Source organism: Alosa pseudoharengus, unplaced genomic scaffold, assembly GCF_046254945.1.
Source record: "Alosa pseudoharengus isolate Yale_2024_CS ecotype anadromous, Long Island Sound unplaced genomic scaffold, YU_APseudo_1.1 YU_APseudo_1.1_scf_16, whole genome shotgun sequence".
Taxonomy (NCBI): domain Eukaryota; kingdom Metazoa; phylum Chordata; class Actinopteri; order Clupeiformes; family Clupeidae; genus Alosa; species Alosa pseudoharengus.
This window is the reverse complement of record NW_027468630.1, coordinates 15,210,356-15,225,355: the sequence shown is the minus strand read 5'-3', so window position 1 is coordinate 15,225,355 and position 15,000 is coordinate 15,210,356. Positions and strand designations below refer to the sequence as shown.

The following is a 15,000-nucleotide window of genomic DNA, read 5'->3' as shown; positions in this document are numbered from 1 at the left end:
GATGCGTTAACGTTAGTGTTGGCAGGTGAAGTCGAGAGGCAAGGCAAGTTGCAGCTCAAATTCTCATAATTTGGGAGCAATACAGTCGGTTTCTATTTGTCTTTGTAAATAGCATACTGTAAATAAAACCGTAATGTGGAGTTACAGAGTTTGTGACTTGCTTTTGTTTTAGTTGTGTATTTAGGCTGTTAGGTAGCGCGCTATGTAATGGTGTAGTTCTATGCCATGTCTGCCATGCCAACTCTATAGCCTACTGTTTGGCCTATTCTGGGTTTTGGGATCATTTTTGCCCTCAAAGAACAATATAGCACCTTAATAATATTCATTTAATAATTGACCATTTTTATCAGAGCTTCCCCTGTTCCAAAGAGCAGCAATCACCACTGGTGTGTACAGGTGTGTGTGTGTGTGTTCAGGTGTGTGTGTGTGTGTGTGTGTCTGACCCCCTTACGTCTGATGAAGGGCTTGAGCTGGCCCGAAACGTCACGGTAATAAAAACAACTATTGGTAGCATATACTGGTGTTGCGGACTTTTTCCTCTCTTTCTCATCGTCATTTTTTTGTCCAGCACCCAGGATCAGACTTGGATGTGCGTGCGTTTTATCCTCTTTACACATGTCTGACCCCCTCACCCATGACCTTGGACACCTGGGTCATGTGACACTGAGTTGCTATTAGAGACGCTATCCCAGGATTCCCTGCTGTCCGGCTGCCCTGGCACAGGAGACGCGGCGGCCATTTATATTCATGTGACCTGGACACTGGACACCATACACACACACACACACACACACACACACACACACACACACACACACACACACGCACACACGCACACACACACACACACACACACACACACACATGCACATGAACTCTCTCAGTAACACAACTCACTCACTCGACTCTCTCTCAGTGTTGCTCGATGATGGCAAAAACGTTTTTCACGTCGATCACGATTATTAAACACGTTTTCACGCCGATCACGATTATTAAACACAATTACTCATAGATTTTGGAATTGTCATCCATTTTCAAAACGTACATGTTTAGACATTTGTAAATTGAATGTTAACTATAATCCAACAGGAAAAATATGGAAATGAAAAATCCAACTTGTAAAAAGATAATGCACAGGACAACTTAACACAAAAGGGGCATGTTGTTATCAAACGGAATGTAGCAAAATAATAATTAAATTTCAATTATGTTGTTTTCAAGTCATAATCACGATGAATCATTTAATTGCACAGCCCTACTCTCTCTGCTTCTCTCTCTTTCTCTCTGCCTCTCTCTCCCCTCCCTCTCTCTCTCCCTCTCTCTCTTTTTCTCTCTCTCCCCCCCTCTCTCTCTCCCCCTCTCTGTCTCTGCCTCTCCGTCTCTCTCTCTCCCTCTCTCTCTCTTTTTCTCTCTCTCTCTGCCTCTCTTTCTCTCTATCAAATTCAAGTTGAAATAGTACTGTAGTTATTGCTGTATCATGCAAAGTCTTATTTCAACAAAAACAACAAACAAGTGAAAAGGAAAAAACAATAATAATCAAGTCAAGTCAAGTTTATTTATATAGCACATTTCATACACAGAGGTCATTCAATGTGCTTTACATAAACAAAACCAAACAAGTCACAAGTTTCCAAAAATATGAAGAGGACGGCTGTAGCTATAGTGCTCGCGTTAGACCACATACACACACACACACACACACGCACATGCAGGTCAGCTTCTTTTAATGCAATGTGGACCTTCACCTGGCTTTATGACATTCCACAGTTTCATGTAGTAAGAGTTTGTTATGTGAGTGTGTGAGTGTGGAGTTTGTTGCAGGTGACCCAGGGGCTCTGGTTTGAGTGGGGTTGCCCCGGATACCCTCTCCGGTGCCAGTGGAGTTGTGTAATGATGCGGGCAAGAACACACACACACACAAAGCACAAAGCTGGCATTGTGATGTGGGCATCTTGGCAGGCAGAGATCAACCAGGAGCTGCACTGATAAACACAGAGCAACACACACACACACACACACACACACACACAGAGTGTGGAGAGGGTAGAGACACGTATGTGTGTGTGTGTGTGTGTGTAAGTTAGAGGATCTGTTGTATGCTGTGTGGGAGGGGAGGAGTCTCTGGTGATTGGAAGGGGAGGAGTCTCTGGTGGTGGTGTTTGGTCTGCTGGGACCTCCACCCCTGATTTCCCCTTGAACCCTCATGCCTTACATAGAACACACACACAGAACACACAAACACATCAATCACAATTTCATAGTTACGCAATGAGAAATTCTCTCGATCTCTTTCTCTCTTTCTATCTCTATCTGTGTGTGTGTGTGTGTGTGTGTGTGTGTATGAGCTGGGGTCAGGGGTTTGGACACAGAGCCCCACTGGGCATGTTGAAGCTGTGGAAATGGCCTTTGCATTCTTTCCATGTTGCATTTAGAAGCAATATTTGAGGGGAAAAGCCACAGTGGGTTGCAGTGTCTCATTCCATCCAGCAGGGGAGCTGTGGAGCTGTGATGCTGCTTATTGTGCTGCCGCAGGCAGCAGAGGTGCTACACTGCCATCTAGTGGCTAGCAGCAGCACTGCCCTCTCTTGGTGTCGAAATAGCTGGTTAAAACACCATGGCAAAAATTACCCTGTAATTACTTCCCATTGGATCCTGTTGTGGGGGCCAGAAACCGTGTGTGTGTGTGTGTGTAAAGACCTGCACAGGGACATCCCATAATAAATAAAATGTTGTGGTGCTTAGAGAGCCGAGAGGAAGGGAAAAGGGACACGAGAAATAATAAAATATCGCTCTCTTCCCCTCTCCTTATCTCTCTCTCTCTCTCTCTCTCTCTCTCTCTCTCTTCCCCTCAGGATCTGGAGATTGTGTACTCATATCTTCATGGGATGGAAGCGTTGTCAAATCTCAGAGAGCACCAGCTCAGGTAACACAAATGGGTGTGTGTGTTTATGTGTGTGTATTTATGTGTGTGTGTTTGTGCCTCCTTAGACACACCGCTGTTTAGCGTGAGCTCAGTGTTGTGTGTAACAGTCTTACACACACACACACACACACACACACACACACACACACACACACACACACACACACACACACCCTCTAACACACTTGACATCAGTAGTGTGAGTTAGTCACATTGTTGTCTGGGCCTCTGCAATCGGTTTAAGGGTCTGTTGGAGCTAGTCTCTGACCACACACACACACACACACACACACACACACACACACACACATGTTCACACATACACTCACACACACTCACTCTCTCTCTCACTCACTCACTCACTCACTCTCTCTTACATCATACACACACACACACACTCTCGCTCACACACACACACACACACTATCACTTACACACACTCACACACATGCACACTCTTTCTCACAAACACACACACACACACACTGTCTCTCTCTCACACACACACACTCACACACACACGATTGCCCCAGCAGCACAATATCACCACATGACCCCAGCTTCCAGAACATTCAACTACATTCCCAACATTCCAAGCCCCGCCCCCATGGGGCCTCGCACTGGGATGAAGCCGTCTTCAGGAATGCCGGCACGGAAAAAGAAAATAGACCCTTATTCACCTTAAAGAACATCAGAGGAACTCTCTTTATCTGTGTGTGTGTGTGTGTGTGTGTGTGTGTGTGTGTGTGTGTGTGTGTCTGTGTGTGTGTGTGTGTGTGTGTCTGTGTGTGTGTGGATGTGTGTGGAATGGATGTGTGTGTGTGTGTGTGTGGATGTGTGTGTGGATGTGTGTGTGGATCAGGGATGGAAATTAACCACCCGCCCCCCGCCAAATGCGGGTAGTTTTGTGCGCTGGCGGGTGAATTTGGTCAACTTGCCAGCCACTGTGGCGGGTAGCTAGCATACCACAAATAGTCAGATCCGGTCTAATTTTCATACTTATTGACGGTTAAAAATAAAAAAAGTGTCTGTAGGGATCATGTAACGTTGCCAGCCTCAACAGCAGGGATCATGTAACGTTACCAGAATAAACAGCAGAACTTACCGAACACAAAGGTGTAAAGCATTCTCTTATACAAGTTATAGCCGTTCCAGAGTAATCCGGTTTTGAAATTGAAGCAAATGTCTACACGGTCTCCAACTTTGGGCTTTTGTCATACATGATAAGGCCAAATACAAAATACATGTTAACAATATCGCCTAGATAACTGTACAACCAGAGTTTTTCCAATGTAGTTTCACAAAATGCTAAGCATGCATATTACGTTTCTTAAAGCTGAGCTGTGCTTAAATTGTTCAGTGCATGATTTCATAACTGGCCAAACAGAAAATAATTGCTAAATGTTAAATATAGCCTTGATACCTGTAAATATTTAAATCAGATGATGTACACTATAGTTAGATCAAGTTGGAGAGTTGGATTATAGGATGCTCCAGAACTCACACAAACGGAGTCTTAAAGGCGCCACACCACTTTTATGACACTATAGCATATGAATGTGGTTCTGTTAACCTTTAGTTTTGTTGCTACTGTGCTTGGAGGACAGCTGGTAGGTTTAGGGCAAAACTTTTTTTACTTTTAGGGCACATTTTAGTCGTATTGCAATAATGGCGATTACCGTGATAATTTTGGGTAGCCTACTGTAATCATGATATCACATTTTCATGCCGTTTCTCCTATGGCTGGTAAAAAAGTTGAGTGGCTGGTAGATTTTGGAATCCACCAGCCACAGTGGCAGGTAGAAAAAATATTTAATTTCCATCCCTGGTGTGGATGTGTGTGTGTGTGTGTGTGTGTGTGTGTGTGTGTGTGTGTGTGTGTGTGTGTGTGTGTGTGTGTGTGTGTGTGTGTGTGTGTTCTGGAGTTAACTCCTCCGGTCTGTCTCTGTTTCAGGATCATGTGTGAAACGGTCCGCTATGAGAGGCATGAAGCCAATGAGGTCCTGTACTAGTAAGTACACACACACACACACTCTCACACGTGCACATGGAAACACACACACACATGCACATGGACACACATATCCACACACGCAGACACTCACACACACACACACACATATGCACATGGACATGAACACACACACGAATGCCATGTAGTAATCTCTAATGGTGATGTGGGTGTTTTTTTGATGTAATTCATCTGCCCTCTGTATAAGTATAAGTATTAGTGTATATATACTCTTTTGATCCTGTGAGGGAAATTTGGTCAGGCTACGGCTGCCCCCAATGATAGAATGGGAGTCCCCTCACCAACCTGTGTGTGTGTGTGTGTGTGTTTAAACTGGATTAGCTGTCTCGTTAGGAAGGCGATTAGACAAAGGGAATGTGGATTAGCTAGGAGCCCATCCCCCAACCATACGTGTGTGTGTGTGTGTGTGTCAGTGTCAGAGGAGGCTGCTTCATTGAGGAAAGGGAGGAACACCCTCCTTAAAATTTCAGAGAAAAATAAAAATATGTAAAGTGAATTACTAATCTGATAAATTACTGTTAATATTACTATTTGAACACTTTGAATGAACAAAATCGGTCCCCTAGGTCAAAATGCCAACAGCACCCCCTATCGCAATTGAAAATTACTGTATGGAGGAGCTTCCTCCTCAAGCCCCTCATTGAAGTCCATTATAAACGCCTCAGACCCCAGCGGCTCATGAATCCCTTCGTTTTCAATGGGCAAGGGTGGAAGCTCCTCCGTTTGAGTGGGAGGGTCTAGCCAGAGGCTCTGGAATTTAGCGGCAACAGTGAACCAATAAGCAGCTAGCTGCTCTGCAAGAATCTCGTTATCTGCGGTCATACAGCGAAGAATCTTGTGTTAAACGGAAAGCTTGTTTTATTGCTCGTGAAATAAAGAGTAATACAGTGTGAAGGTTAGGATCAAAGCAGCAGGAAGACCAGATCCAAAAAAAGATGGTAAGGCTAGTGTAGGCTACTGAATGCTACATAGTATGACAAATCCTCATGGCTAACTGGTAGCACAGAAAGCAATCGGCTATAGCTTACTGCTGGCCTGTCAAAAACGTGGACAGTTCAGGGATTTGCTGATTTGCAAAAAAATTTGGATAGTTATGCGTTGTTATAATCATCCAAGTTATGCCTTAACTAAACAGTTGTTAAATAATGTTCTTGTTGTTAATATGTTCTTGTTTTCACCGTTCTAACTGTATCTTTGGATGGTAACATTGTTAATGTAATATTGTTAATGAATGTTTCAGACCATGATCTAAAGCATTCATTTAATGACGTCTTCAATAACATTTGCCTTTTCAGCATAAATTCCCACTTAGTTATTACAACCTGTCTTTAAATGAATCATGAAGAGGAAAAAAACATGCATAAGTCGCACTGGACTATAAGTCGTATTTATTTAGAAATTTATTTCACAAAATCCAAGACCAAGAACAGACATTTAATCTGGTAAGGCAAGTTATTCAACTACTATCTAGGCAAGTGGGTGTGTCAAGCAGGCATCTCTGAGTGAGTGAGTGCGCAGCCAACGTCAACATAGTTATTTGCTGTACACAGAGGCCCGTTTGTAAAATATGTTTCAAAGTCATTCAGCAGTAGGCTAGGTATAGAACTTGGCTAAGCACCTGGCAGACATAGGCTATCCCAACATTTTTAAAGAGTTCAAAGAACGACAGGTTAACGAATAGGCTATAGAAAATACCACTACATGATTAGTGCCAAGTTCATTCCTTCAGTTTTAGTTTAGCCTAACTGAAACGAGTATGGTTTTCTGGGATAATTCGAACCTTCCTTTATCAGTGAATTTTGACGAGACATAACGACTGGAAGGCCTAGTGTAGCCTACATCAGATGGCCTAAAGATTAGGCCCCTCTGCATAGCATTCAGTGATTTGCATGCAGTAAATCTAGCCTACTTTGGCTATTTAAAGGTACTTTATTGCCAAAACACAACACAATGTAAATGAACTATAACAAACAATAAAGGACTTAATCACACACAAATTATTATTTTACTGACTATAAAAAATAATAATTATGTAGGAAGTTTAGAAGTTTAGAACCCAGATTTGACCTGCACACTACAGAAGTGCACCAAATTCAACACAAATGAGTCAATACACTTGGAGGAGGTCTGCGTCCTTTCTTTTCCAGATATTTTTTGCCGTGGTATAGTTTCAGTATCGAGCATCGAGGTATCTATGGCAGGTATCGTATCGAAGTCATAATTTTGGTATCGTGACAGCACTACTGCCATATGTGGAATATTAACAATGACAAGACGTTTGTTTGCTTACCCTCGTTTGAACTGCCGTTGTCCTTTGCTGTGTAATTTGTTAGCTAGATGCTAGCGATTAGTGAAATGCTAGCTGTTGGCTGTGTTGAACATGGGAAGTGCCTGGGAACTGGGAACGCTGTGTGTGTGTGTGTGTGTCTCTGTGTGTGTCTGTCTGCTGAGTCCATAGTCCTGGGGCAGAGATTCTTTCTTTTTGGGGCTTAGGCACACCAAAGATCAAACCAAAAAGCCAAGACAACGGTTACTGATTTTAAAGTATGTCACACACATTATTATCTACACTCTTAAAACTAATGTGTTGAAAACAACCCAACTTGCGTTGTTTTTAACACATCTCCACTGTATGTCCAGATAGGGACGACACAGTTTGTGTTGTTTCCAACACATTGCTTTTGTGACCCAACTTGTGTTGTTTTAATACATCTCTATGTCCAGATAGACCGTTTCCAACACCGTTTCCAACACATTGCTTTGAAGAGTGGGCAGTCACAGGAGTGTTCCTTCTCATGCCCAAATGTTTCTCTAAACAGTGTGTTCATGAGCCATATTAATAAGCACATACACACGAACACACACACACACACATCACTTGATTGAGGCATTAAAATGCTGCTTATTGTTTGTCAGGATAGTTTTCACTGGTTTCTTTTAAAAATATGAGCTATGACAGAAGTTGGGTATGAATGTTATATATTCCATCCCATGACACTGTTTTACTGGTTAATTTCACAAATAATCTGGACCTGCTCTATAAGCACCTTATGTCTGTTTGGAATTGTTTTGAGAACCTATTGATGTATCTCAGAATAAAGGAATGTCCACCACATCCAGTATTTGTGAATATCTTTAACCGTATTAAATGTAGCTGGATACTTGTTGGAGCCGTTTTGATATTTATGTTCATGAAATATGGTTTTATAATTATGATGAATATGGTTTAAATGTACATATCTTTACGTGTTAAAACTGTCTGGCCAATTAAGAGTGACGTCTGGCCGTCTGATTGACGGATAGCTATTATAGGGCTGGGACACCTTTGGCCAGGTAGAGCGGAAGTGGCAAACAAATTTTCAACCGCGTGAATGCGATAGAGGCTTTTGTTTGTATTTTGACAAAAAGTGAATTAATAAATTGCTCTATATTCTAAGACGGGCGTTGTCCGGAGTTATCCGCTCTCAGAAGTGACCGCTGAAAAGCTGTCACTACAATACTTATGAACGCATATGACTATGAAATAACTATTGTGGCTATATATACATACATACATATATATTAGGGCTGTCAAAATAACTGATTAATTTCGATTAATTAATTTGAGAAAAAATAACGCAGATTAATCGATTCCGTATGACCTTTGACCTCGAGCCGTTCTAGTTAGTAACCATTACTGTAAAATGAAGGAGAGAGAAGAAAATGTGCTGCCTAGATCATTGATTGGAACATTTACTTTTAAAAAATGGCCTGATGGTTTTGACAAAAATAAAGTGTTGATTAAAATAAAGTCCTCTGCAATGTGTGCAGCAAGGAATTTGCATATCACCGGAGTTTGTCAACTCTAAAGTCGCACATCAATGGAAAGAAATAGTGTTGACATGGAGGGGAGTGTTCATTTATTTTCATTGTGTCCCCAGGTTATATCTGTAGAATGAAATGCCTTGTATGTGAAAAAAACTTCTTCCCGAAGCAATTTTGAATTTATTTCCTCAGCATATTAGGTCATATCATAGATTATTATGGTCATTATTTGAACAGTGAAAATAATAATAAAAGAGTTTTTCAACTTTAATGTCACTAATGCTGATTATTCAATGATTCATTTGAATTTAAATATTTAAAATACTTTCTCAGCAAAAATTATATATATTATCACAGAGTATGTAATTAATAAGATTAATTTTTTTAGTTGGCCTGAAATCTTCAAAAATGTATGAACTTCAGGCACAGAGAAAAAAGAAAGAAAGAAAACTCATGTAGATTGCTTAGGAGAGGAGGGCCATGCTGAAGCATGCTGCCAAACAGTGCAACGGGCCCCTCACACTTAAGGAGAAATAGGAGAAGAAGACACTTTTTTTATATTCACTTATTTTTTATCATACATATGATATTTTTGGCCACAACAAATTTTTTAGTGATTTTATAGTTTGTTTTCTTTGTAAATCTCTGGTTTTGGGCCATTTTTATACTCCGTGGAAGCTATGCACTATTATCACTTCGCGTGCCCTTCTCACCTTTTTCACCCCTGACCAGTTTGCATGCCTGGAACTCAAGGTATCTTAGTCAAGTTTAAGCCAAAACATTTTAGTCTTTTTAATAACAAAATATTCCTGATTACCATATCAGTCAAACAGTGTTACACAAATCTCAATTTCCCTCAATATTTGATGTCCACAGTTCTAATGACTCATTCTGCCTTCTGGTCAGTCAGTGCCCAGCAGGTGGAGCTGCAGGTAAAGCTCTGCTAGGGGATTTGACTGGACCACTGCCATGATTTCATGATCTCTGTTTCCATGACGAAGGAAAAACCCTTTTGTACGAATGTCTTACTCCGCTATGCTAGATGGCGATATGCGCATTATGCGCGATATGCACACCACACATTCCCCAAACTTTACATATTAGCTTCATTCAGAAAACCCTCATCATAGGCCTCCCTCAGGATAGGGAAGAAGGTAGAGATAACACACACACACACACACACACACACACACACACAGGAATGGAAACCCATCTCTACCCCATCGTAGGCCTCCCTCACACTTCTCCAAGTTTACTCTTGCTAAAGACGCCCCTCCATACCCCTTTATACCCCTCCATACCCCTCCAGTGCCTCTCCATACCCCTCCCTACCCCTCCTTCATACCCCTCCAGTGCCCCTTCATACCCCTCCATACCCCTCCAGTGCCCCTTCATACCCCTCCATACCCCTCCCTACCCCTCCAGTGCCCCTTCATACCCCTCCAGTGCCCCTTCATACCCCTCCATACCCCTCCAGTGCCCCTTCATACCCCTTCATACCCCTCCAGTGCCCCTTTATACCCCTCCATACCCCTCCCTACCCCTCCAGTGCCCCTTTATACCCCTTCATACCCCTCCAGTGCCCCTTCATACCCCTCCATACCCATCCAGTGCCCCTTCATACCCCTCCATACCCCTCCAGTACCCCTTCATACCCCTTCATATCCCTCCATAACCCTCCCTACCCCTCCAGTGCCCCTTCATACCCCTCCATACGCCTTCATGCCCCTTCATACCCCTCCTATCAATTTGTTGGAAGCGGCCGCTTTTAGGACCAGATTGTGATTATGACTGTTTGCATTTTTGCCATCGCGTTAATCATGTGATTTTTAAATTGCCATCAAAGCTCCTTCTCAGTTGTTGGTCAACTTTTGAACCACTTTGTTGAGATGATCTCTTGGTCTCTACGTTACTCAGGCTTGTGACGCTGTTGTGAAGAAGTTTGGTGGCTGCTCACTAGGGCTGGGCGATATGGCTGAAAACTGTATCACGATATAAGTATTTCATATCAGTCGATATCGATAATTATTGATTTTTTTAAAAAAAAATATTTTAGATAAGGACCAGAAGAAAAAAAAAGTTCAATTTAAACACTTTTATTTTAAACTTAACCTTCCTCTGATTTTAATCACCTCAGTTATCAATCAAAGCAAACAGGGAAAAGAAATAGCAACACAATCATGAAAAACACTCAAATAAATAAATGTGCACATAAGTCTAATGAAAAGCAGCACTTGTTGAAGCCTGGAAATATTGTAAACAAAGTAGCTTAATTTGCTAGTTTATCATAGTCTACTGCTTAGACTGTTCAGTTTCCCCACGTGTGTTTAAGTTTCAAATGAACACTTTTTCTCCTTGGGACAGGCCCGTTTTAGTCTTGGAAAATACTTTTCCATTTGCATCGGGATTGAGATGATTAGAATTTAGCAGTCAATTTGAATGCAACATTTTTTAACAAATTTGTGCAGCGTGCTAATGATGCTAACCGGATTTAATACTAATTTAGCCAGTCGGCTTGCACGATTGTGAATGTTTGGATTACATGTGTGCATGCTGAGGAGGGATGCGCCTGTTGTGAGGGAGAGAGAGAGAGTGCACGGGGCAAGGACTCATTGAGAGTCTGTGTTGAGGTAGGCCTACTTCTATCGCCTACTCTGGTAGAGTTGCACATACTAGCTACAATGCAAGATATATTTAGCCTATTTATTTATGGACAACGTAAGGCGGGAGGTGTGTGTTGCTTTTAATTATCGAATGTTCTATCAAACATATTTTTTATTGATATCAATTTCCCCTAGGGATCAATAAAGTATCTATCTATCTATCTATCTATTACATGTCTATTGCGATACATATCGTTATCGTTTTATCGCCCTGCCCTACTGCTCACTTAATTCATAACACTCGTTACAAAATATCGATACGGCGCCATCTACGGGTATTTCCTTTTTTTTTTGTATGCCGCGAATATACGTGCGTGTGTGTTCCTATGTGTGTGTGCGTGCGTGCGTGACTGCGTGCGTGCATGCGTGTGTGTGTGTGTGTGTGTGTGTGCGTGCGTGCGTGACTGCGTGCGTGCATGCGTGTGTGTGTGTGTGCGTGTGTGTGTGTGTGCGTGCGTGCATGCGTGCATGCGTGTGCGTGCGTGTGTGTGTGCGTGCGTGTGTGTGTGTGTGTCTGTCACTCACTGCTCCTGTGCTCTGCTCTCTCCTCAGCCCTGACGATGTGGGGAGCTGCTGGTACATCCTGCTCTCCGGGTCAGTCTTCATCAAGGAGTCCATGTTCCTACCCAGGAGCAGGTAGGAGCTCACACACACACACACACACACACACACACACACACACACACACACACACACACACACTCGCACACACCAAGGAGTCCATGTTCCTACCCAGGAGCAGGTAGGAGCGCACACACACACACACGCACACTCACACACACGCACGCACACTCACTCACTCACTCACTCACTCACTCACTCACTCACTCACTCACTCACTCACTCACTCACTCACTCACTCACTCACTCACTCACTCACTCACTCACTCACTCATTCACTCACACACACACACTCTCACACACACACACACACACAACACACGCACACATCAAGGACTCCATGTTTCTACCCAGGAGCAGGTAGGAGCTCACACACACTCACCCACTCACTAACACACACTCACTCACTCACTCACTCACTCACTCACTCACTCACTCACTCACACACACACACAGACACACTCACTCACACACACAGACACACTCACTCACACACACAGACACACTCACTAACACACACAGACTCACTCACTCACTCATTCACACAGACACACTCACTCAAGACACACACACACACACACAGACACACTCACTCACACAGACACACTCACTCACTCACACAGACTCACTCACAGACACACTCACTCACTCACAGACACACTCACTCACTCACAGACACACACACACACAGACACACTCACTCACTCACACAGACACACTCACTCACTCACACACTCACTCACTCACACAGACACACTCACTCACTTACTCACTCACTCACTCACTCACTCACAGACACACTCACACACACACACACACAGACACACTCACTCACACACAGACACACTCACACACTCACTCACAAACACTCACAGACACACTCACTGACACACTCACTCTCACACACACACACAGACACACACTCACTCACTCACACACACACAGACACACTCACTCACGCACACACACACACACACACAGACACACTCACTCACACACTCACACACACACACGGACACACTCACTCACACACACACTCACATCAAGGAGTCCATGTTCCTACCCAGGAGCAGGTAGGTGCTCACACACACACTTACTCACTCACACACACACACACCACACACACACACATGCCTTCATGTGTGTGTGTGTGGGGGGGGGGGGGTGTAGCGTAGCTTTGTGTGTGTGTATATGTAATCAGTCACTATCCTTCCCACTCAGAACAACTTTTAACTGAACTGATGAACACACACACACATGAACACACACACACATGAACACACACATACACATGAACACACACACATACACACACACACACACACACACACACACACACACATATATACAAATGAACACACACACACACACACAAACACATACATGAACATAGAAGGGAGTTATAATGTTGTACTCTATGTGTGTGTGTGTGTGGCGGGGGGGGGGCGTGGCTGTAGAGTGGTGTGTGTGTGTGTGTGTGTGAGTGTGTGTGAAGTGCAGGGTCATGTGTGTGCTCTGGGTAAGGATCAGCCCCGCCCCCAGCCCATCAGGAAGTGAGGCATGCTTTGGAATGTTGACTTCAGTCTGCTGTCACTAACTCAGCAGCTAGAACACACACACACACACACACACTCACTCAGCAGGAGTGTGAACAGACAGAAGTGCTGGCATCAGCATGGTCAGGACTTCACTTCTAACCTGTACAGCTCACACACACACACACACACACACACTCACACACAGAGTAAGGGCGATGGTCAGGGCTGGGATTCTGGTGAGTTGGAAATCCAGTATCCTTTTCTCCTTTCACCTCTCTTTTTCTTTCTCTCTTCTGTCTTTCTTTTTCTGTGTGTGTTTGTGTGTGTTGATGTGTGTGTTGATGTGTGTGTTGATGTGTGTGTTGATGTGTGTGTGTGTGTGTGTGTGTGTGTGTGTGTGTGATGATGTGTGTGTTGATGTGTGTTGATGTGTGTTGTTGTGTGTGTATGTTGATGTGTGTATGTTGGTGTGTGTGTGTTGGTGTGTGTGTGTTGGTGTGTGTGTGTTGGTGTGTGTGTTGGTGTGTGTATGTTGATGTGTGTATGTTGATGTGTGTGTGTGTTGATGTGTTGATGTGTGTGTATGTTGGTGTGTGTGTGTTGATGTGTGTATGTTGATGTGTGTGTGTGTGTTGATGTGTGTGTGTGTTGGTGTGTGTGTGTATGTTGATGTGTGTGTCAGGGTTGTGCACAATTCGAATTGCAATTCTGCTTCCTGTTTGCTACCTCAATTGAAATGCAAGTGAAATTCAAGAATTGAATGGGAATTTAAGAGCCAGTTTCAATCAAATTCTGGAATTTTGCACAAGCCTGGTGTGTGTGTTGATGTGTGTGTGTTGATGTGTGTGTGTTGACGTGTGTGTTGACGTGTGTGTTGACGTGTGTGTTGACGTGTGTGTTGACGTTTGTGTTGGTGTGTGTTTTGGTGTGTGTGTTGGTGTGTGTGTTGGTGTGTGTGTTGGTGTGTGTATGTTGATGTGTGTGTGTTGGTGTGTGTGTGTTGGTGTGTGTGTGTTGATATGTTTGTTGATGTGTGTGTTGGTGTGTTGTGTGTTGATGTGTGTGTGTCTGTTGATGTGTGTGTTGGTGTGTATGTAAGCAAATAATAAAAGGTGCTTTGGTTTGGTGATCCTGAACAGAATGTGTTTCACTGCTGTCTAGGCTTGGGTATCGAATATCGAGTATTGGTTGGAACCGGGACTATCTTTGCGATTTTCCCGGAATCGTTCAAAAGTTTAAATTTCGATTCCTAGTTTCGATTCCCAGTCCGCCGACCGGAAGAAGAAACGGCTGAACACCACACCAAGCGCATAGTTCATAGAATTAAAATTCATGGAGAAGGTCAGACTATTTCATTCAAAAGCAGGGTTCCCGCGAATCCTTAAATAGTCTTAAATACAACTGAATTTTCAAAAGAGA

At 43.2% G+C, this 15,000-nt stretch overlaps 1 protein-coding gene across 3 annotated transcripts in view; it reads left to right on the top strand.

The window, feature by feature from the left end:
- rapgef2b (Rap guanine nucleotide exchange factor 2b) overlaps window positions 1–15,000 on the top strand; it is a 113,567-nt gene that overhangs the window by 29,444 nt on the left and 69,123 nt on the right. For all 3 annotated transcript variants that reach the window (XM_076287195.1, XM_076287194.1, XM_076287193.1), the window contains exons 2-4: window positions 2,853–2,923; window positions 4,878–4,934; window positions 11,975–12,058. In XM_076287195.1, coding sequence (XP_076143310.1) covers window positions 2,853–2,923; window positions 4,878–4,934; window positions 11,975–12,058 — 212 coding nt within the window. The remainder of the gene's footprint in view (window positions 1–2,852; window positions 2,924–4,877; window positions 4,935–11,974; window positions 12,059–15,000) is intronic.